Below are 25,000 nucleotides of genomic sequence, written 5' to 3' on the forward strand. Positions count from 1 at the left end.
TAGTCTCACTTTGACACACTTTCTATCTGCTTTTGTAAAGCTAATGATTAGCGAACATGTGAGCCGCGGGAATGGATAAACACACAACACGCTTTGGGGAAGAGTGTGCATTAAGATCATCTGGAAACATATTCCACTATCACATGCAGAAACACTAATGTGAAAAACATATTTAACACGTTCATTCATCCCTGCTAAAGGCATAATCACAGTGGGTAATGTTGTGTAAATGTCTTTAACACAGTTCGGCTCAAGCCCACTAGGGAGAGATTTTTTTAAGGATTTAAGACCAAAAAGCTAAAGCAATGTTTGACAGCAATGGTGGGTTCACATCAGCTACAATGTGACTTGAGCAAATAAATGTATTCCGCCTTATTCCAAAGACAAGTAAAAAGATAAAAAGGGAGACTGCAGTAACATCTTCCACAGCTAGCTAGCAGGTTATTTGCCAAAAATAAGAACTGGTCGCTATATGCTATAAATGAACAGACACACAGACAACTCATTTGATCTCTACGAAACGTTTAATCAATGCTGCATGAAGCTGTAGCGATTGTGTAATAGCTACAATAGCTGTTTTTACAATGGGGTGTGTGCACAATGTGTTACGTGCATTGTGTTTTACCACAGGATGTGTTCAATAATAATGTATTGTTGTGATTGGTGCTGCATTGTTTTGTTTTTACTGTTAATTTCTAGGCATTTATGCGTGCAGCCTTTGAGTCCAAGACATATCGTAGTGTATCGTAATATCATAACGTATTGTATCGTGTCATAACTGTGCAGGTCTTTACAAATAGAAACTGATATCTGAGATCAGTTTCGAAAAGTACAATTTTTCTAATTAAATCATAGGCCTACCATGAAGTAAAGTATGTTGTGGGCTGTTTTGATGTGAAAAGGAGGGGGGGGGGGGGAATAAAATAGAAATATGGCAGGGAGTCTGGCAGTGTGTGCTTATTGCATTTCAGTTGAGGCGGAATTGACCCAGTTTCCTATCCCAGTCTGTAACAGTCATCAGACGTACATATACAGTACGAAACATGAAAACATATCCAGTCAAGCAAGGTTACTCTCATTTGAAGCAGCTAGAAGCAGCAGTTTTTCTACTGGATTTAAGTGGCTTAGTCTCAGACTAAATTTTTTTTTAATTAGGTAGAAATATTCAAACGAAGAATCTGTACAAATAGCCCTGGCATGCCCCCTGAAGTAATTAAATGGAATCATCATTAAATGCTTCAATCTATACGATCCTCCTCTTAAAAGGCCTTTTTCACACATGGATTATGTAAGCTGTCTGGCTTCATCTCTTTGTTAAATGTTAATGGCTTTAGGGATGTTGCACACTTGTCTCCATTAATTAATGACCTATGCCTACACCGGGGTATGCGCTCCTCCTCACTGAATTCTCACATACATTTTCCCTTTCATTATTTATTGAATCAAAAAAGAAGGTAAGGTTGTGACTGTCACTTGCAGCAGTACATTCTCAGGTGAAATTCCCTGCACATTTCCACAGCACTAAATCCATCAGTGCAATATTAGAGACGAGTTATACCACTCTGGTGCTCTTGAATCACAAAATATTATATAATATGGAGAGTATACACTCACCGGCCACTTAATTAGGTACACCTTGCTAGAACCGGTATGGACCTCCTTTGGCCTTCAGAACTGCCTTCATTCTTTATTGCATACTTTCATACTTGCATACTTTTTTTGAGACACATAACACACATGACCCTGACCACTCAAGCCTTCTTGTCTCCGTCCCCCTCTCCCTCCCACGTTGCAGATCGGATGCTGCGGGCGGGGCGCCTGCCGGCCGCGTACGCCCCCTGGTGCCTGGGCTGTGACACCTACCGTCCCATGAACCCTTAACCCATTCCCTTGTGCTTATCGACGTGTTCTATTTGTCTGTGGCGTTATCATGTTGCTTATTATGCTAAGGTGGTTTTTGTACTAATCACACACTTCGCACCTATAAGGAGCAGAGTGTGAGAGTAGCATTTTTTTAACCTGTCTTTCCCTGATGTTCTCTTTATCCTTCCTACTTTAAGGGGCGCAGCGCACGCTAGACGACTCTTCAGTGTATCCCCTCCTGTCTCCCATGTTTAGTTATTGTCACTCAATGTCTCTTGGTGGGGTATAACTGTAAACAGATTATCGTTGTTTTGGTACAATGACAAAATAAACCATCTTGAATCTTGAATCTTTCAACAATCTGTCTGAAACATTCCTCAGAGTTTTTTTTTTTTTTTTTTAAGATATCTTTTGGGCATTTTTATGCTTTATTGATAGTGCAGAGAGACAGAGGTGAAATGGGGCAGAGAGGGGAGTGACATGCAGAGAACGACCGCGGGTGTGCTGCTGGGCCCGGCCCGGGAGGGGGACGCCTTACCAACTGAGCTAAAGGCGCCCCCTGAGGTTTTTGTCCATATTGACATGATAGCATCACGTAGTTGCTGCAGATCTGGCCGCTGCACATCCCAAAGGGGCTCTATTGGGTTGAGATCTGGTGACTGAGCACATCATTGGAGTACAGGGAACTCATTGTCAAGTTCAAGAAAGCAGTTTGAGATGATTTGAGCTTTGTGAAATGGCGCATTATCCTGCTGGAAGTAGCCATGAGAAGATGGGTACACTGTGGTCATAAAGGGATGGACATGGTCAGCAACAATACTCAGGTAGCGTGTGGCGTTTAAACAATGATCAATTGGTACTAAGGGTCCAAAGTGTGCCAAGAAAATATCCCCCACACCTTTACACCACCACCACCAGCCTGAACCGTTGATACAAGGCAGGATGAATCCATGCTTTCATGTTGTTTACGCCATATTCTGACCCTACCATCTGAATGTCACAACTGAAATCGAGACTCATCAGACCAGGCAAGATTTTTTCCAATCTTCTATTGTCCAATTTTGGTGAGCCTGTGCGAATTGTAGCCTCAGTGTCCTCAAATCGAATCAGTGCTTCCAGCTTGCAGTTTCACTGTTAAGTCCGGAATTTCCGTTTTGGTGATTGAAAATAAAAGTCAACTCGCGTTTGGTTAAAACACAGCCCTTTTTTATTTTTTTATTTTAACTGTTTTTATTTTTATTTATTTTTTCATATCTATTTGTGCGCATTTTTATGAGAAAGTTTATTGTTTTTTGTGTGATATATTTTGATTTCAATCAAGCCCGGAGACAGTTGTTCTTTGTTTGTGTTCTTGTTGTTGTAAATTTTTTTTAAAACCCAATAAAAAAAAAAAAAAATAAAAAAAACAGTTGCTCCAGCTGTTGTGAGGAAATGCATGTTTAAGTTTGAAGACAGAACGATGCGGAGCCCAGAGCAGAAAACCAATATTAAATGCATACTCAAGCAACTGTAATCCAGAACACTCTTTGTCAAAATAAGCTAACATCTACTCACCGTCCGCTACCTGTCCAACGTGTGTGTGCGCTAAAAAGAAGTTGGGTGTTTGCCACTCGCTCTGAGTCTCAACTATAGCCTCGGTTAATATAAACATAACAGACTTTAGCTGGAGATGGCTTGGTGTGCCTTTTTAAGCTCATGTTTTTATCTCACCGAAGTTGTTGCCACCGTCGTCGCTGGGCCCGGCCACCGCTGGCTCCCCCTGCTCTCCCGTACCGGCCTCCTCCTTCCACCTTCCGCCTGCTCTCCTGCGCCCTCCAGCCTGGCGCCCCCCTGCTCCCCCCTGCTGCTGGCCCTCAGGCACCTGGCCCCCGTCCGTCACACACTGGAAGGCGCTCTCCTCGTCCTCCTCCTCTTCCTCCTCTTCGTCCTGGGAGGAGAAGACGGTGCTGCCCGACAGTCTGTTGGAGTCCACGGAGGAGAGGCGCGTGTGGCTGCAGACCCGGCCTCTCCCCTCGTAGCCCGAGTTGCTGTAGCATGACGTGCTGTAACACGACGTGCTGTAGCAGGAGGTGCTGTAGCAGGAGGTGTCGCAGAACTCACACTCGCCCCCCCCAGGGCCTCTGTGGGTCTGTCTCCTGCCCCCGTGGCTGCTGGAGTCCCCCTCCTCTCCCTCCAGGCAGGACGGAGAGATCTTGCGGACGGAGACCTGTCCTCCCACGACCCCCTCACCCCCCTCCAGCAGCTGGTTCAGCTCAGACAGACGCTCGATGGACAGGCTGCGGGGCAGGGAGCGACGGCAGCATGGGCCCGGACACACCTGCAGAGACACACGGACAAAACATACTTAGCAAACTGCTTAGCGGTTGTAACGGCTGCCCGTCATTATGTAAGGTCACAGTAACCCAGTGCTTCTCAAAGCAACCCCTTGAGTTGTCAGGGGGGGGGGACGCGGGCTGCCTTGATTTCCAACTGACCAAAAATAAAAAATTTAAAAAAATTAAGTGGTAGCAGGCGCGATGTGTGCTTGTGTATGGTCATATCCGCGCGAAAGGCCGCGATTTGCAGTAAATAAATGTCCACAGGTGTCTCCAAGTGTCTCAGTAGGCTATTTAAAAAGAAATCAAGCAAGTAGACTAATAATAACATTAATGAATTATTGGTTATCGCATCACAGAAGGCCTATTGGCCTATAATAATAAAAAATCCGTTCAAAATAAGCAACACATTTTAGAATTATACTGTAGAAACCTGAAGGAAACCGTGCAGTGTGCAAGCTACCGTGGATGAGCTTGTCAGCAGGTCAACAAAATGTCGTAAACAAAATGTGCCAGTGAGGCGACAAGCTATTGCTTTTTTTTTTTTTTACTATTCCTATTAAGTAACTTGTTTCAGTAGATACCTGAATATCATGTGTAGGGGAGAACGGGGTAAGTAGGCACACTTTTTACTCTAGTGAGAATTGCTCATCACCAAAACATCTGTCAATAGCCATTCCTACATTAAATTGAAGCTTAAGGTGTTGGCTAGAAATGTGTGTCTCTCTTTTTTTCCAACTTATTGTAATGAAGAAGTAATTTACCATCAAAGACACTCTGACACATTGTGACAACCAACCCCATCAAGGGGTCGGTTGTCACACACTATGGGGTTGTTTGTCACAATGTTATCTTAATGGGAAAAATCTTAAAAAGAAGGCAAGGAGGCAGGACCAAATTTGAATGTTTAATTGCATTGTCAAGTTGACAAATAGGCCTACATAACGTTCTGTAGCCTTGGCAGCTGGTCTAGTTTGGGATGCACTGGGTTGTTTTGATTTTGTTGCCCTTTTTTCTTTTGCTTGCTAGCTGCCTTTTCCTGCTCTATTCTTTCCTTCTCTGGGGTGTCAGTGAGGATACAGCTTGACAATTTCTTTCGTTATTGGGTTCCTTTTCTGGCTGCAGCCTTGAGATAACATGTGACAACCAACCCCCCAAAAAATTTGACGACCAACCCCAACTTGAATTTCTTGCTAGCATCAAGGCCAACAACCATCTGACAACTAATTAGCTTGCTAACCACAATCTAAACTATAGTTTACCCTTCACACTTTCTGAGGGTAACAAGTGTTTTGTTATAAACCCATTGTGTGAAAGCCTAGAAGAAAAATACTGAGAAGCAAAATATTTTGAATTTGACATGAAAAACACAAAACATCCTCTCACCTGAAATGCAGCAGTCTAACTCCAAGGAAGTCTATGTATGTGACCTCTGATCCCAATTCTGGACCTTTTTTATATCAACATTTCAGAGCTAGCGCGCTCTGGTGGCGAGATATAACGAATGTGACATCCAACCCATGTGACAAATTACCCCGTTCTCCCCTACTTCATACTATAGTGTAACTTGAGTACAGTTCAAAGCTACTACTGTATATATCTGCATGTCCATCCCTAGTCCATACCTGAGAGGGAGACAGGGTGGTATCGTCATCTTCGTCCTCGTCATCTTCTTTGTTGGTTTTCAGTGTTGGCGACGTGGCTGTTATATCCGGCATGGTGCTGTGTGTGTCCTCTCCCCCCTCCCCGTCCCCCCCATCCTCCTCCTCCTGGCTGGGTTGTCTCTGCTGGGCCGAGGGCAGGCTATGGAGCAGGTGGTGGATGCGGATGTAGTGCGAGCGCGGCGTCTCGGGCTCGCCGCACGCCGACGCGATCACCGTCTCCAGCTCGGACACGGGCAGCGAGCACGGCCGGGTCTTACGGCGGCGGGAGGAGGAGGAGGAAGTGGTGGAGGACAGGGAAGTGGTGGTGGAGGAGGGAGGTGGAGCTGGTGCATTGTGGGAGTTGTAGTTGGAGAAGATGGACTGGCAGGTACAGGGGACGCAGCTGCTTTCATGCGGCGGCTGTGGTGTTGGGGGTGGGGCCTCTTCGGATGCTTCTACTGGGGTTCCTTCTTCTTGGGATGTGGTGTTTCCCTCCGTGGGGGGCTCTATGGTGTCTGTGGTGACTGCCAAGGGAGTGTCCGTGTCTGGCTTTGGCTGGCCTTCCTCCCCAGCCTCTGGTGCCTCTTCCTCGGGTTGTAGTGTGGACTCTGCTCCTGGCTCCTCCTCCTCCTGGTCCTTCTCCTCCTGGTTTCCACTGATCTCCTCTTGTGGTTCAGCCTGGATCCCCACCTCCAACTGGGGCTCTGCAGTGGGGGTGTCCTCCCTCACCGCGCCCTCCTCCTCCAGGGTGACTTGCTCTGGTGTGATCTCTGCCTCTTGGTTCTCAGCTGGTTGGAGCTCCTCGGGCGTGGAGGCTTGCCCTGGTGGTGGAGTGGGGGACTGGGCATCAGGGGGGGCGTCCAGCGGGAGGTCAGGCATGTCAGGGCCCACGCTCAGGGTGTCGTCCTCACAGGCATCGGCAGCGTGGTTGTGGTTGTGGTGGTTTTCTTCCACATTGTTTTCCACAGGACAGGCTGCCTCTATGACCAGAGACATCTCCTCGTCATCTGAGAGGAGAGCACAGGGAAGACGTTAAACACACACACACACACTGGATAATTGTTTTCAGTCGTGGTTGCGTGGTTACAATACTAACAACAGTTGTCATGTCAAAATCTGCTGCTTTTAATACCCAAACTGTAACTGTACTCTTGGAAATCTGCCTAAATTTGAGCAAACTCATTTTCTTTTGTTGAGATGACTTATAATTCATATGCAATGGAAATGTAACTTTCATGTGTATAGACACTTTGAGTTCTCCATAGTAGAATTTCTAACCAATACCAGTTGTACCGACTAATTATCTGTCATATAGATATCAAACTAAATCAAGTCGGGCATAATGTCGATCAGAACATTGAACAGTGTAAAAAACTGTCTGAAAAACATTCTCAACAAAAAGATAAGGTGTCAAAACGTTTACTTTTGAATAACTCTGTGTTTGTAGTAGTACACCTTGAAGTCACATCACATACATTATGAATGATACGGTATCTCAACAAAAGGTCATTGGTTGGCTCAAATGCAGGCAGTTTTCAATAAAAAACTTAAGACTTTTAGTTTTAGCCTCAAAACTAAAAAAATCTAGTGAACACAGTTGGCCTTAAAAGATGCCTTACATTTCATAACTTTTGAATAGTAACAGTGCACAGGCAGTATGTGTGTCCTGTCAGTAGCTACTAGTGTAGGCTGGAGCCTCTACCTCCTGCAGGGATGAGGAGAAGGCTTACAAATCATTTATTCAAGATGACTAATAAGTCATTTATGACCATGAATCATTCATTTGAGAGACAATTCTCTATCTGGTGCGCAACCATTTTAAAATATTGTTTTTTCCCATAGCTCTGTAGCGATGAAATTCAGCTTTAATGTACAGTATAGTACTTAACAACAGTTATATATAACAGACACTCAAAGACTAATCTGAGATATGTACACTACAATGTTTGCATACTGAAGGAAGGGTTAAAATTATTTATTTATTCAGTTGGTAGGGCGTCCCTCCCCGGGCCGGGCCCAGCAGCAGACGCGGGTTCGATTCCCGCCCGCGGTCGTGCTCTGCATTTCACTCCCCTCTCTGCCCCATTTCACCTCTGTCTCTCTGCACTATCAATAAAGCATAAAAATGCCCAAAAATATCTTTAAAAAAAATATAGTTTATAGTTGATATAACCTGCTGACATTGGGATTGGGATTCTCCAGTTCACATTGAATGCTCATAATGAATACATGTTTTAAAGTTGAAGCGATTTTCCTACAGAGATAAAGCATGGCACAGATCTCTATAAGGCCATGGTTAGATAGTAAGAGATGGCCTGAAGCCTTGCGTACCTGGGTGAACAGAGGAGGTCAGCTCAAAGCGGAACTGCAGCTGACCACACACATGATCTGTTGGCAACCTGCGAGCCAGCGAATAACTCACTACCCGATCCCTATGAGAGAGAGTGAGTGAGGGGGAAGAGTGAACAGTAGAAGTGCGAGGAGAGACAGGAAGAAAGTGGGATAATTGAAAAGAAGTTGCTATGATATATATATATTTATTTTGAACAGTTGTAGTAAAGGAAATGCAGGCTGTCTGTACAGGTAGATAATGATGACAAATAGTACAGGCATCACATAACCTTCCTTACCTCGCACAAATTGCAACATAAACTAATGCAACTGTTCTTGTGTCATCAATATGTGATTAATAACATATAAAAAGTCTTAAGAAGTACAAGTGGTAGAATACATTTTCATTAGCAATACAAATATGTCGGACACTCTGTTGCAATTTATGGGAGGTTCACCCCTATTTTCCCACAACAGGCCTGTATAATAATAGTTAACATCCGATGCTCATATGATATTTAAACTGCGCTACCACCAACCATGTCCTAGCACTACAGGGTTGAATCATGGCGCACTAGAGTAATATGTGGACTGAGATTCAACTTCAACAACAAAACCCGAGGGTACGGTAAATGTGTAGAGTCAGTGTGTGTGTGTGTGTGTGTGTGTGTGTGTGTGTGTGTGTGTGTATGTGTGTGTGTGTGTGTGTGTGTTCATGTTTACCCGATGGCGTGTTTCTCCAGCAGCCTCTGCACGGGGACAGAGAGCTTCCCCAGAAAGCGCTTGATGATGGGCCGACTCTTGGCAAACTTGTCCTTCACCTCGATCTCCAGCACGTCAGTGGGCAGGGACACAAAGGTAAACCCCTGGACACACATACATATAAAGGTGTTTTTATTTGTTTGGACATTACAGCAATGTAAACAGTAGAAATCCAAAATACAATTTGAAACCTGAAAATGTGTTTTATGTGTGTTTATATTCTTATTTTAACTTTAAATGATATCTGTCTAGTGTTGTACTTAAACTGACATTTGAAATATCTATACGCAGCTCACTTGTTGTGGCCTAAATAAATTGATGGCGTTAATTAAGGGTTCATTCCCCCCCCTCCAAACCAATTAGAGATGTAGGGTTTGATGTACTCTGATCGCTGTCCCAGCTTCTTAAATGTGTCTTCACCGCCTGGAATTTAAAAAAAACTTTAAACACTAGCACTGATAAGCAGCTATTTGCAGCTTTAATTAGTACCAGCCTTTTCAAAAACATACTGCATACGAGGGAATAATATTTATCAACACACTTGTCCTTTTTGACTGCTCTAGATGCTGTCCTGTATTCTTATGCACAGTGCTTTATAGAAGCTATTTTTGTAGCGTCATAAATGTGTAAAGATCTGAGCGTGATGCTGAGTTTTTTTTACGACACCAGACAGGCTGTGCTGTGGTACAGAACAAGCCTAAAGCACACGTCCTAATAATGACCCTGATATTAACTTACGTGGCTTTTGCTCAGGTTTCTATGAACAGACAGGTTTAACTCCCTTTCTGGTGTATTGTGTTTGGTTGTTTCTATCCTATCCATTGTTAAGAACATTTGATTGTACAAAAGAATACACACTAATTAAATAGTATGCACAGTAAATAATAGCAAAGACGCTACAATGAGTAAGGATTAAGGACTGCAATTGATTGATGTGTGGGTGCGATTATTGAAGCGTTGGCAGCTACAGTAGAGTGTAGTCCTCTGCTCATCTTGTAACTGTGTTTTCTGATGAGGTTGTTATATTTCATGTTCTGGGAAATGTAATACAATTCAGTAATGTGTATTGCATTTGCAATATGTTCTGAGAGGGCTTCATTTGCAGTGATTTTAAAAAGGAAACTCCAACATGGTTTATAAAAGTGTGCTAACAGTTCTTTACAAGACAAAATAGGCTCTGCGATTGTCTTTATCCCAAAACAAGAAATAAAAAAGGAAGATAAAAAAAGAGGAAAGGAGCGTATTGACATGTAAAAGGTGGGGTGCAAAGAAAATAGAGTGAAAACAGAAGAGGGATGGAGAGAAGGGCCAGGTTGGGAAAATGGTTGTTCTCAGTGATAAAGGAGAAGGAATGAAAAAGCAGTTGGAGTGAATAATTTACCAGAGGAGCCAGAGGGGAGCAGGCAGAGCAAATGCATGTGTTAGTGAGTGAGTGGAGGATGCTGGACAGACTCAGTGAAGAGAGTGAGAGATGGGAGAGAGACAGGAGGATGCAAGAGAGAGAGAGAGAGAGAGAGAGTGAGAGAGACAGAGAGAGAGAGAGAGAGAGGCGGGAGTGTGCATTGTTGCAGCAAAAGAGTATAATGTTAAGCTGCACTACAGTGCTGTTTGGAAGTTTGTGAACCCCTTGAGCATTTTGGAATTTTATTGTGTTTAACCATTATTAATACATTTTTATTAATACCAGTATTTTTTATATGAAATAACAGATGTTTTTTTTTATCAATTCAAAAACAATTTTTCCAGAAATCAATTGTTAAAAGAGATAAAACAAATTATTTGCCAACTGTTTTCCCTTTTGGCATGTCTGACCTGTATGGGTTCACTTTGGTGAGCCTAAACTGACCTGGTTTGATCTCTGTTTTATCTAGTGCCACCCAATTTCTTTCCTAAAGATCTCTCATTACATTTCATCAATAGGTTTGGCCCATCTGATTGTGTTTACTTGCTCGATTTAAGCAATGCAGCTCAGGGTTCACAAACTTTTGCAGATACAACAGTTGGCAAATCATTTGTTTTATATCTTTTCACAATTTATTTCTGGAAAAGAAAAATGTTGGATTGATAAACAAACATCTGTTATTTCATATAAAAAATACTGGTATTGATAAAAATTAATTAATAATGGTTAAACACAGTAACATTCCAAAATGCTCAAGGGGTTCACAAACTTTCAAACAGCACTGGATATAAAAAAGAGAAAAATAGGAAACTCAAAATGTCAATGCAACTGCGTTCGCTAGATGTTTGGAGTTTTGAGGATTAAACTAAAATGATTCTAAAGCCATACAAATAATATTTAGTTGAGATAACTTATCATTTGTATGTAATGAAACTTCAAGTTTAGAGTACTGCATACTCAATATTCCAAACAGCAACAGTTATTTCAAATAATTCTCTGTCATACAGATAGTGTACGAGACATGATAGGCTACTTCACGGTTTTAAGCACAGAAAAAAACCTTGACTAAAGATGATGATGATGCCTTCGGTGATCGCGCATGGATTTTATTCCTCCGGTTGTATGTCCAGTTTTTTTCTAAGCATTAGAATCAACAACTGAAACATTTTTTGGGCGCTTCTTGGGATTTTTCTATCTGATTTGCGCCAGTGTCAGGGGGTGACACCAGTTTGTAAGCGCTGCCATACAGAGAAACACAGAGAGAGTTTTGTGGAGCTGAATCATTTTGTCGACTCATTTGGCGATGGAATGAATTTAACTTTATTTATATTAAAAAAGGTTATGCACTATAGCTTTAGTCCATCATTATTTCCACAATAAACTTAATAAAGATAAACATTGTCATAAAGTTTACATCAAAATTAAATATTTACTTTACTTTACCCAACAAACATTTTTAGGCCAGCAATTTTAAGTATTCATTTTTTACAGTGTAGGAAGAGGAGGGTAGTGAAGCTGTAGAGGGGGACCAAAAGACAGGATTTAGGAGGGGGAAGGAGAGAGAGACGGGGATAAGATGAGTAGAGGAGATGGAAGAGAATAAGGAAAGTGCAGTCTGCTTTTATAAAAGTCAAGCTATGGGATTCACTCTTTAGAATGCTGATACGAAACCAATGTAGGACTCGAAAAAGAAAGAGACAAATGTATCAAATTACAGAGAGAAGGAGCAGCTCACAGGATCATGTGTTGAATCCCATGTATGCTTAGGGCACAACAAAGCATCAGAGACAAGGTTTTTATGGGAACTACCACCATAGCACTGCCATTGGGACAAGACTGAGAGAAAGAATTAAAAATGACTCCAAAAACACTGGATCCTACATTTCCCATAATGCAACTTGACAGTGTCTGGACCGTTCCTGGCTGATAAAGACCCCACATCCTTCTCCATTCCCTTAGTTGGTATAAAGCAGGCTTTCTGTTTTTGAGTTTGGTATTGACATCACCACGGTTATTTTTCTCAGACTCGTCCAGAGCCAAAGAAGACATTGTTGTCAACGATTGAGTTATATTCCTCGTGACAGGTCAAATGATCTTCATTTGTTAATTTGGTGGAACGCCCCTTTAAATGACTTGAACTTACATATAATGGCACAGCTTCATTGCGCTCCCTGTCATGCGATGCAGTTGGAAAGTGGTCTCTGCAGCCAGTGTCACAGCGAGCCTTAATCTTACAAGGTCAGTTTTTTTTAACTAGGGGTGTCACGATCTCAATTGGTAGAAACCGATCGAAATTACATCACAATTTTGTTTTTCGAAATTAATGGTGGAATCGTCAATTTAGCCCCACCCCCTGTTTGGCAGTTGCAAAAAGAGTCACTAGATGGCAGGTCCCCATTATGACTAGAGGGATAGACTGGTAAAACAAGTTGTTCTTACATTCACCTATTCAATAAATGATTCAAATTTGACAAGAAGGCCGTAGTGTTGTACATTGCACATAATGAAGAATGGAGATAATAACGTGACAAAATGTGGAAAATCTCAAGGGGTATGAATACTTTCGCAAGCCACTGTATGTTCGAAAGTCACATTTTTCCTCTGATGATCACAAATGACATGCAACAGCAAATGAAACCATCAGTGCAAAGAATGCATTTTTATATAGTTTTTCTTCATGCCTTTGTCATGGGTACGCTTACCCAGGAACAACAGCTGGCGTCGTAAAAACACTACCACAAACTGAAAGTTCCTTGTCCCCTACTTTAAAATATTAGTTATCATAGCACAAAACCAATGGTCCTAGATTAGAGTTTTTTGAAACGGCACAGCCAACTACTGTGCTCGAAACAAATTGAGAATCAAATTGAATCGTGATATGAAATGGAAAAACACACCGAATCGAGGATTTGGAAAACCGTGACATGCCTATTTTCATCATATGGAAAATATCCACTGGTCCTTTGAGGATCAATTGAACTGACTAGCTGGAAGCCACATCGATTCTCAAACAGTACAGTGGTATAGATGATCAGGCCAAATGTTATTGACCACCTATGTACCATGGTAACGTGTTGTGGCTGACATTGAGTTAGCAGGGCTTGATGTTTGAAAGAGTTTAATAGGGCTTGAAAAAGTATACCAGATTCAGCATTACACTCTTGACCTTATGAAACTCACGATGGAGAGACAATTAAACAAAATAGGGTCCAAGTCAGGAGAACAAGAGATATAGTCTTTTTCGAAGATAGTTTTTTGGCAAGTTTTGCTTTCATTAGACAGTCAGGGGGGGCGGGGGGGGGGGTCTCAAACCACTACATCACGAGCGCCCCCACCAAATATTGTCTTTTTTTACTCCACATATATCCATTCACCTTTATTAGTATTAAACACAGGGTTGAAATGGGTAAAACATGCAGTAAATAGACCGGGCCGGAGTCGAATCTGGGTCCGGTGCAACAGGGACTCTTTGCCTTAATGTTACACGCTTTATCGGTGAGCCACAGTTAGCGCTCCATACGGAAACCTTTCTGTCACTGTCTTACAGGGGTTTTGCCTTCACTTATTCCTCCCTGGCATTTTGCACTCGCATAAGAAAATGTCATCAGCTTTCACTTTACAGTCAGGATCATTGTGCTTGTGAAATACTGCAGGGTTCTCTTGACAGTCAGCACTTCTCCCTGAGGGAGGGGGGGGGGGGCATTGACAATATCACTATACTACTGTGACCAGCTAAAGCAATGCTATGCTGTGATAAGAGCTACTGTCTCTCACATGCAAATAGTTGGATAACGGGGCTTCAGTTCAGCACCACACGCTATCTATACAGCAGTGTAAGCTATTGCATGGCTCAATGTCAGTTTGCACGCCTCTCTCCACATGAAAGGAATCGATCTTTACATAGTTATATAGGCCATTTTCATTGGGCCGGTAAATTAGACTTATACAGCATATTCATATATTTTTATACCAATATGAATATATATAAGACGGGGAAATGTTTGAGGTTTGTTTTGGGCAAAAATAATTGTCTAGAACATTTTGTCTCCTGGTTGGACTGCAATTTGCCAACCCGCAATTTTAGATTTACTATTACATTTCAACATTTGACTGTTTATGAAATGTGAGTCTGATTGTGATCATCTCATCTCATCATTTGTGAAACTAAATGTCACAATAGCGGTGTTTATTTCTCAGTCAGGGTTATGCTTGTTCTAATAGGAAACATTACGGCTAAAGATAATATCAGTGAGGAAACCGAATAATACATGGAGCTAATGTCAGTGTAACGACTTTAGAAGTGTAAGACGTGTGGCTGCACAACATGTAGCTTATTCATTAAAACACTTGAATTATTTTAGTTAATCCAATTGAACATAATGCAACTTCTGTGTGTGATTCTATTTGACATGGACATCACAATAACATTGGACGACGAACCAGATGCATTGTTTGAGTGTTTTAAGCAAACATGCAAGTTCCCCATCTGCAATTACCACCTTAACCGCCAGTCCCACAGTGTAACCACAGGTCTTAGTTTCTTTTGCTGTACCAATTTCCTGAAGGTACACACTCCTGGGGAAGCTGAAAACATGACCATTAGGCCAGCATACAGCACCCTGAGGCCAAGCAGCAAACTGAATAGAACTCACACAGAAAAAGTGATTTGATTCCTGGACACAAAACTCAAATCTGTTCTAGCTGTGAGGGACAACTGCTGGAGGGTTATACCCCCTCCCCCCCACGCACACACACACACACACACACACACACACACACACACACACACACACACACACACACACACACACACACACACACACACACACACACACACACACACACACACACACACATTAGCCACAACAGCCTATCTGATAAGGACTAATTTTGTTTCTGTATGCAAAACATAAGGGGCCCCTGTAGAATGTATCAACAACTCCTTGACTTTATCAGCATTGAAGGTCATCTACAGTATTAAACTACTAGATAAAGATATTTATAACCCTACATTCATTATTCAAAAAGGCTTTATGACATCGCTATGTATAGAGTCAATCTTTAAAAGGTATTACATTTGGCTAAAAGTGCTTTCCATTGTTTTACATGTTTACTGTGATGCATTCTTGACACTGTTAATTGTTTTTGGTGCTAATAATATATTTTTAAATCATCTTATTGTGCATAATTGTTTCTTAAATTCTGCACAGTGCTTGACTGCAGTACAGAAGAGATGCTGACTGAGCTAGCCGGCTATAGAGAACCATTATAGTCTATACAGTGCATTACTTCCAAGCAAATCCCAGCCTAGGAGCTGTTTAGAAAAAGGAAAGTGGCGCTTGGGCTGAGTGGATGCTGCCAAGAGGGACACTGTATTTCTATCAGTGTACGGAGTCTCTGGAGGGACATAAGAAGAGGTATGGACTGTGCTTCAGAGCAGTCAGACAGAAAACTATTTAAGATTATACACAAGGCATGGAGACATTCCCAGTGTTGCAATAGTCCAATTTGTCAATTTCATCAATGTGTTTTTGCCACAAACAAAACAACATTTGTGTTTTGGGGTGTGTGGCAAAAAGACATCTGGTTGAAAATCAGCAAACAGACTATGTTTTAAAGTTTCAAGTCACATGATGATACTTGAATCACTTGTGGAACAGTTTAAACAGTCATGGATTAAGTGTACAGCTATTAGCTACTTCAGTGCCCAAACCATCTCCTTGCAACAATCGAATAATCAGCACATAAATCTGCATAGAATTCATGTGTTCATGAATTAATTTACTTATTTGGCAAATATTTGATGTGAGCTGGAGTTTGTTAGGAGACCCTCCACACTATAAAAAGTCTATAGGGGAGAGTGGCCTAAGTTGTGCCGGTGGGGAAGTTGTGCCACCCCTTGTTTCTAGAAAACTGTGGAAGAAATTGGAAATGTGACCACATATTTAAGAAGAGCCATCCATTTGACTCATCCTGTAAAGAAGGGAGAAACATGGAATAAGATATAAGCACATCTAAGCTCAAAAAACTGTTTTTTGCCTCTAAAAGTAAAATTTCCATGATCAAGGTTTTTTGATTATTGTGTCTGAACAATTATAGACTCGTTTGAAAACATTTGACACATGTTTTAGTGCTTTAGTATGCTACATTTTGAGTCTATACAGTTAGCACGATGTCAGCCCTAAACTGCTGCATCATGCTTATTATCCAAAATTCTGGGGTTGGGGTGATGTGTGCCAGAGGGCCTAGGTGAGTTATAAGTAAGTAAGTAAAATGTATTTATAAAAGCACATTTATAACAGTTTGCACTGTCCAAAGTGCTGTACATAGTGCATTCAGTGGGTAAACAATGAAATAACCAAAATAAAAGACATAAAGCCCATACATCCACATATAAACAAAGATAGTAGTGCAGAGGTAAGATAATTAATGGGGAGGAGAAACCAGGGTGTACATATGGGTTTTGAGCCTTGATTTAAAGGCAGAAATGTAGGGGGAATCACATGTCAGGTGGCAGTTGGTTCTACAAGGGCGGAGCAGCTAGTGCAAAGTACATTTCTGAGAGTTGTGCCATTGGCATGGCTGTTTACGCTGGTCACCAAAAGAAAGTTATTGTCTACAGTAGCTCAGAAGAGACTGACATCTCCATTCCACTTAACGACACCACTGATGAGAGTTCAGATGGCCAGAAAGATGATGATGGTGACTTTGTCATTGTGATCTTTGCAGGTAAAACCACCTAGATCTGCTAGGCCTTGTTTAAGAAAATTGACCTTCAATCTTTGTAAAATATTTACTTTATTTACTTTAAATAAACCTTAAATAAGTCATTGTCTTATGGATTTGTCTTGCATTACAGTTTATGAGATATATATCAATGGCACAATTCCCCCCATGGTATTCTCTCCAACGGCACAACTTACACCACACCGGGGGCAAGTTGTGCCACAAGACAACTTTTTTTCCGAAAGCTATATTTCTTCAACAGTTTATTCCAGATCCAAAAAAATGTATTGCCAGGGATGCACAACACCCTGAAATACAGTATATGTATATATTTGAGTTGGAGACTTTACTTTCAAGGCCTCACTTTAAAGTCACTTTGAGTAAAAAGTGGCACAACTTAGGCCACTCTCCCCTACAAAGTTACCAATTGCTTACACCACTTCATTTGATACATCCAAAACAGTGAGGATTTTTCCAGAAATGTACAGTTTTCCAAAGAGAAAGTCCCTTATGGAGAAAGTCATTTTGGCTGATCTTGTTTTACGCGAAGGAAAATGATTTGCACATTCATCCTCTTACTCTACTGCTGAAACCTAAAAGCGCCCAATCATCCCATTTGTGTGTGTGTGTGTGTGTGTGTGTGTGTGTGTGTGTGTGTGTGTGTGTGTGTGTGTGTGTGTGTTGGGCTGTACAGGGGTTTTGTAACAAACATGAGGATTCTTGCATGTTTTTCTCTCTCACAAATCCTTTCAATTACAAGACGAGACCAATTATCCTGGATAAAATGTAAGTTCAGATAGAGAAGAACTCTGTTTCGAAAGAAATCTAAACCAAGGTTTTTTAAAGGCTTCTGCTATCCAACGCTGTAGGGCAAAGTGAAACAGACACTGTGTGTGAGATATTACAGACTGGTATACACCGGTGAAGATGCCTTTTCAGCTGACCTCGACTTAGACCAATTAAAACTGGTCACACTTTGGGCGACTGTGGCTCAGTTGGTAGAGCGGGTCGGCCGATGATCAAAGGGTTGGAGGTTCGATCCCCGCCCTGCCACCTGTGTCATGGTTGCTGTGTCCTTGGGCAAGACACTTCACCCACCTTGCCTCGTGTGAATGTCGATAGTTAGCCTGCTATCGGTTTATGAATGTGTGTGAATGGTAACGTGGGAAAGGAAAACAGGTCACCCTTGCAAAAGAGTCTTCGGTCTCAATGGGATTTACCTGTATAAATAAAGGTTAAAAAAAAAAAAAAAAAAAAAAAAAAAAAACGTAAAACAACGTAAAACATGTTGGCAGCTATAATGCCTTAAAGACTGTAAATATTTAATGAAAGATGGAAATACGACTAGAATATCAACTTTGACTGACATGAATCAAGTGACAAACCAGTTAAACAGAAATACATAACTATAAAGTTGTCAACACAATGTCAATTGTCTTCTTTCAATCTCCTTTCAAAGTCAGAGAAGATCCTTGTTGACTGGACTTTGTTCTAAGTGAACAAACACTGTTCTCCACTTGCTCCACTTGCTGTGTGTGTGTGTGTGTGTGTGTGTGTGTGTGTGTGTGTGTGTGCATGTTTGTTTGTGTATGTGCATGTTTGTTTGTGTGTGTGCGAGGGATTTTGTGTGTGTGTGTGTATGTGTACGTGTGTGTGTGTGTGTGTGTGTGTGTGTGTGTGCATGTTTATTTGTGTGTGTGTGTGTGTGTGTGTGTGTGTGTGTGTGTGTGTGTGTGTGTGTGTGTGTGTGTACCTCCGTGCTCCACTGTGGGTTGACGGTGTTGCAGACCACCCTGGAGCGTTTCTCCTGGCCGTGGTGGGGCAGAGAGGGGAAGATGCTGTGCTTCCCGGGCTGGATGGAGAGCTTCAGGTACGGGTCGGGGTTAAAGAACATGCCCTTCTTCAATCCAACCGCCTGGAGGTCTGATAAGAGTGACATCCATACATTTCAGGGATTTTCATTAGTTAATTGCAACACGAACTTTGTCATGTTTACTTTCACTAACAAGTACAATTGATTTCTGATATTGGGCTTATTAAATTAAACATAATCGACATGAGAGAGTTATGATAGACTGGTGTGTATGCAGCTACAGGGCGGCTTAGCTCAGACAAGTGACAATAAATTGCTCTCTCTGACCCTCCAACCCCAACCCCTAAACATGCATACTCAAAACCATTAACTGAACTCAATATCATGGGGCATGTATGTAAACTATCTTTTTAGTTTTCATCCAGCATTCAAATCTAGGTTTTCAAACTACAATGCACTCTTTACTAAGGCCAGGGTTAAAGAGAAGTTGTGAAGGTAGCGAAATGAGAGGAATACTGTTTTAAGTGAAAGGAACAGCTGGTTACCATTGTTCTATACATAACAGGAAGTTACTTTTTGTGGATGCTGATTTGACCTAATTTCAATCTATTTTAGTGTTGCCAATTAGCCACAAGTAAACAAATACAGGCCGAAAACACGGCTCGATTCATAGCCCACAGTGTAACTCAATGAATCCATGGCAACACTATATTTTCCTGTTAACATCTCTCAAAACTTTATGGGGACTGCCTTTTTCAAAATATATTTACACTCCCTTGGCATTGACTTGGGCACACCGCTGCTTTAAGAGAGAGTCCAATAGCCAATGCTAGAGAGAGCAGCAGTCCAATGCAAAGGGAGGATGTGGTGGGTCAGATGAGGACAGAGTGTGTATAACGCATATGATCAAAAGCCTTTGAGTGTAGGAGCAAATCTACACAGGAATAGATGGAAAGATGAAAAGACCCACCTGACAGGGAGAAGTTGATATGTCTCCTGTTGCCCAGTCCATGGTTGACGTCTGGAGATACCACTGGCTTTAATACCTGAGGACAAAGGCAGACATTACAGAGTTAAAGGTGCTGTAAGGCAAATGGTTCTTTTAGCTATCTTCCTGTCAGTGACTGCAGTTAGCAGTCTCCTCCCTCGTCCACACGTCAATACATTAATGCACTGCGGTCTTCAAGCGGTGAGTTATCTAGCATCATCTCAGATCAGTAAGTGTGATAAAACATGATAAAAACCATCCATGAAATACCTTTACTTATTTATTTCATCATAGCATTGTGCCTTGATCTTGCCTCTGGCTTATATATCCGTCTCATCCCAGATTGTTTTCATACAGAGGCTCCGTCTATGTGACGTCACTTCCGGTGCACATTGAATTGTGGGTCAGAATCACAGAATAGCATGCTGCTTCCAACACTTTTTTAAGCATGTAACAGGAATGTTAAAATACGTGTTCGTTTAATGGAAATATGGAAGGCAAAAATAATGAATGAAATGGAGAAAAGTTTACAAGTTATCAGAGGAGGTTTAATGAAGTGATATCACAGAACAGTTTATGCTTCCTCTCAGGACAGGAAAAGTCAAAAAAGTGAAAGTCCCTTCTCTCCAGCACGGCTTTTTAACCTCCCTAAACAAAAGACAATGATTGGTTTTTATTGCTGTCATCTGGTTTCGGGGGTCATCTTCTTGCACATCTCCGGACGTCCTCTGCTGAACTTTACTGACTGGCTTAAGCTTCCCGGCCTGATAGAGTGTTTACAACTTGCTTGACCAGCAAGGCCTTGGTCTTAAACAGATACATCGCCTTGCCCTCTAGGCTTAGGGAAACATCGTAAAGTTTTACAACAAGATGTATTGCTGTTCTACCTCCTGTCTCCAAAGCACCAAGAAATGTTGAGTGAGAACATTTACTAAAGTCAAAATGTAAAGAATATACAAATTGTTGTTATACAATGGTTAAATGCATATTAATGGGGGGGCATAATATCATACAAATTAGCGTTTATTTTTCTAACACATGCTAAATCTAACATCATGATTTGGGACATACTAAACAGCAGAAAGTATGGGGATTGGAACACAGGGATACTCTCTTCTACACCAGCGCCTTCCTTTCTGCTGCTGTAAGATGAAACTTTAATGATGCCTATGAGGAAAATGGGTCAGTGTTGCCAAATAACAGTATACTGTACACTGTCAGACATAACATGATTTCATATATCTGTGTTTTAGATAAGGACAAAACGTCCAATCTCATTTCATCACAGCCATTTTCCAAAGCTCCTTTTTCACTGAGCCTGACAGCATCCTGCGATCAATACACTCTCTTCATTACTCTGACTGTACAGCCAGTAAGAGGAGGGGCGTGGGGGGGGTGGGGAGACACACTGGAGAAAATACAGCTGGGTTCGCTAAGCTAGAATGTACAGAGGAAGCGTTTGGCTTAGCATACAAAGACTGACTTAAAACATATGGAATTCAGTCAACCGTAAAGGGAGCTAAATAAAATGAAACAATTATGGTGAAGATATCTGATAGGTTACATATTCAGTTATTGAAGTCATGTTATTTCCATGATCTTTGGTTTAGCTAATCAAAATGTTGGATCTTCTGGATGTATCTAAAACAAGACTTAAGGTGTTCTGCAAGCCGCCAGTCTTTTAAGGCTATACATGTTAAGACATGTCTTAAAGGTAGAGTCAGCAATTCTGGAGAGAGCTTGTTGTCGAAATCACTTTTTGTCAAAATAAGTGAAAATCCCATGATACATTGTCTGTATTGGGTGTGTATTGCGGTGTTAATACACAGCCTAGGCTCTTTAAAGGGGTACAGTATACAAAGCTGTAGGTGGCTTGGAACGACCCACCGTAGCTAGCAACAATGCTATCTACTGTACATAGGCTAAGATGTATCGATATACAAATAAAACTGATTTGATATGAAAATATAGGTAGCATGTGTTTTGAGTAGTAGGCCTACTGTAGCATGTGTGACAATAGGCCTGTCAACATTTAAATACTTGCTGAAGCCAAATACTTATCAAAGCCAAAGTATTAGCCGATCAGAAGCTTAGCCTATATTGATAGCATTGTTTCTAGCTATGGTGGGTCGGTTCGAGTCCCTTTGTTCACCTAACCATAAACAGAGCCTAGGGCCTAGGCTGTATATTAACACCATTCTTTTCAAGCGCACACACAGTATGGACAGGTAGCGTATCGTGAAGAGATATTTACTGATTCTGACAACAAGCATTCTCCAGAACTGCTGACTCCACCTTTCAGTTAGAATTTTAATTTTATAGGGGCTAGTACTACGTAATCCTAGAAATGCTGGGTCAACCATCAATGCAGAAGCACTTAAACACAGGAAGCTAAGTAGTGCAACGAGGACAGTATCAGAACATGTAAACCGCCAGTCAGAGTCTTCCATCCAAAATACTGCAATAATATTTCCTCACAAAATTCCACATGAGCTCTGAATGCTTATGCAACCTACTGGGAACAAAAAATAAAAAATAAAACGAATGGCAGTGAAGACAACAAGATAAAGGGATAAAGGAAATGACAGATGCTGGGACCGATTCATTTTAATGAGATGCTAATCTGCCTTTCGCCCGAGTACTGTCCCAGAGAAAAGTGCCAGCGCGGCTCTCCTCAATGATTCCAATCTCACAGATAAAAAACCAAATGACAACTTTATATAATCGACTAATTCTCCTGCCGAAAGTAAGAGGAGGAAGAAAAATACTCAGGGGCTTTAAAGGGAACTCGCATGTACAATGCATGAGAATCCCTTAAGGTGTATGCCATGAATCTTAAATCATGCAAGAGAAGAGAGATTCTACGCAATAAAAGCATATCCCTCCGCCCCCAACCATGACCAGCCTGAAAGAGACAAAGTAGATCCATGTCGGATTACAGGTCAGATACAAAGGCTTGAGACACTGAGTGTGAGTGTGTGTGTGTGTGTGTGTGTGTGTGTGTGTGTGTGTGTGTGTGTGTGTGTGTGTGTGTGTGTGTGTGTGTGTGTGTGTGTGTGTGTGTGTGTGTGTGTGTGTGTGTGTGTGTGTGTGTAAGCTCTGTTAATACATCCCAGTGCCTTGCGAAGACAAGAGAGGCTGAGTGATCTAACTCAATCAAGAGTGACTGGACAGAGACACAGGGTAGTGGATAGGAGGTTATGTCCGCTATGTGTATAGAGTGGGTCTAGTGGGTCTAGTGTGTGTGTGTGGGTGTGGGTGTGCGTGCGTGCGCGTGTGTGTGTGTGTGTGTCAAACACTATCATGTATTGCTGATCAGTCAGCAGAAGTCCTGCTCATTCAGTGGAGATACGCATGAATTTGTTCTGACCCGTTGAAGCCAAAAACTGAAATTAGCTTCAACCAGGACATTGAGTATTTTACATCTAGTAGCTTAACTAGGCTACTGTATGATGGTTAGAGCCTCCAGGCCAAAATATTATTGGACGAAAACGACGTCTTACGAGAAATTTGAACGTGTGGCAGATGTGCAAAAAAGACAGTGCAGTGAATACTCTTTTAAATATTTTTCTTTAAACGTGACACGTGAAATATTTGCATGACACCAAGATGACATTAACATTTGTGTTTCATATCTGTTCACCAAAGGGGGGCCGTGGGGAATATCATAGTTGTGTTGTTTCTTCCTTAAAAAAATAAATAAATCTGAAAACATTGTTTGACCAATGTCATCTGTGACATGAGCGTATTACATTGATTAAATAGTAAACATTAAGAGTGTGGCATTGTTTATCAACCTTCCTTTGCCATATTGTATTTTGTTGATTATGTGAATCATCACCCCATCACAGTATGCAGTGACCCCGACAACAACTAGAGCCATCATATAAAAGGCTTATGACAGGAAGAGGAGTAGCCATCTTGACTTGAAAGAGAAGAAAATAGAATCCTAAAATAGTGAAGACTTTTCTTTTGAACCAAGTATTTTATGTTACTTAACCAGGACTGCATTTTCTTGTATTGAAGATCACTTTTAAAAATGTACAATCATCAGATAATTTCTATCATAATTGATTTCTTATTGCTAATGGAGATGGGTGCACAGGTAAAAGATAGTAACAGTTAATCTATTTGAGCAGAAGTTTTGGTATGAATCTCTGTACAAGCAAAACCTGGCAACCTTACACATGACAAGACTATGTGCATCCAGCTGTTATCACCAAAGAAAGTTCTCACATGTTAAACCTCCCTGTAAAACCACAACTTGCCTTTTTTAACATTTGGGTACAAGCTAAACAGAAGAAAAACAACATGCTAATCAGTGAGCTATATAGGTGCTTTTTAGCTTTCCTTTCTACTTTGAAGAGAGCTAATCTAGTTTAGCTCCTGACTCCATCTCTGTAACACAAATATCTTAATCACACTGATACTCTTATTTCACTCTAGGAAAGACAGCTGAACGTCTTGCAAAATGTGTCTAATCAAAATCAACTGTGCATTTCATATTTCACCAGGTATTTTTTATTATTATAGTAAAAGGCATAGCAAAATGCTGTGTTCTGATTGGTCAATCACAGTAGTCTACTGATGTTAAGGATAATTCACCGTCGCTTTGGACCAATACTGACATTGTTCTGATGGATCACTCCCTGCCATATCAATCCGCTGACAGACGTCTACAAACAGTTTCATACTCCTTCTAAAAAAACAATGGAATACTTTTTCAACATGTCTTTGAACTTATCTGGCGATTAGCTGGGATCCTCAGAGTCATTGTTAATGTCTTGACCCCAGTCAAGATGACATGAGTAAGTTTGGCCGCCTATTTATGTAGTTACCGTTGCTATGCGGAAGACCCTAGCAGACTATTTTTTTGTATCCTAAGCAATAAAAGCATTTTCTAAATCAATACAATCAAACTCAAAACAATATTTTTACTTCAACTAATTCATTAATACAGTTAGTAGCCGTGTAATGAGCTAGGATAATGAGTAGCGAAGGGGTCACACTTGAAAAAGTAAACCAGATTGGGCTCCTGTTCACCTTGAGTGACCCGTTTGCTATATACAATACCCCTTACTTAATCTAAACAAGCAAAGAGAGTGTACCAGCATGATAAACACAAGTGCCCAGTCACACACACACACACACACACAC

The 25,000-nt window shown here is 41.4% G+C and overlaps 1 protein-coding gene across 1 annotated transcript in view; it reads right to left on the reverse strand.

Annotated features, from left to right (window-relative positions):
• Positions 1-25,000, reverse strand: part of hecw1a (HECT, C2 and WW domain containing E3 ubiquitin protein ligase 1a) — a gene marked incomplete at its 5' end in the record, with an annotated part of 63,714 nt that overhangs the window by 28,032 nt on the left and 10,682 nt on the right. The window contains 6 exons of the mRNA XM_080050576.1: positions 3,574-4,180; positions 5,804-6,828; positions 8,153-8,253; positions 8,876-9,018; positions 18,796-18,965; positions 19,826-19,901. Of these exons, the coding sequence (XP_079906702.1) occupies positions 3,574-4,180; positions 5,804-6,828; positions 8,153-8,253; positions 8,876-9,018; positions 18,796-18,965; positions 19,826-19,901 (2,122 nt within the window). The remainder of the gene's footprint in view (positions 1-3,573; positions 4,181-5,803; positions 6,829-8,152; positions 8,254-8,875; positions 9,019-18,795; positions 18,966-19,825; positions 19,902-25,000) is intronic.

This window comes from Ammodytes marinus, assembly GCF_949987685.1.
Source record: "Ammodytes marinus genome assembly, chromosome: 21".
Classification (NCBI taxonomy): Eukaryota; Metazoa; Chordata; class Actinopteri; order Uranoscopiformes; family Ammodytidae; genus Ammodytes; species Ammodytes marinus.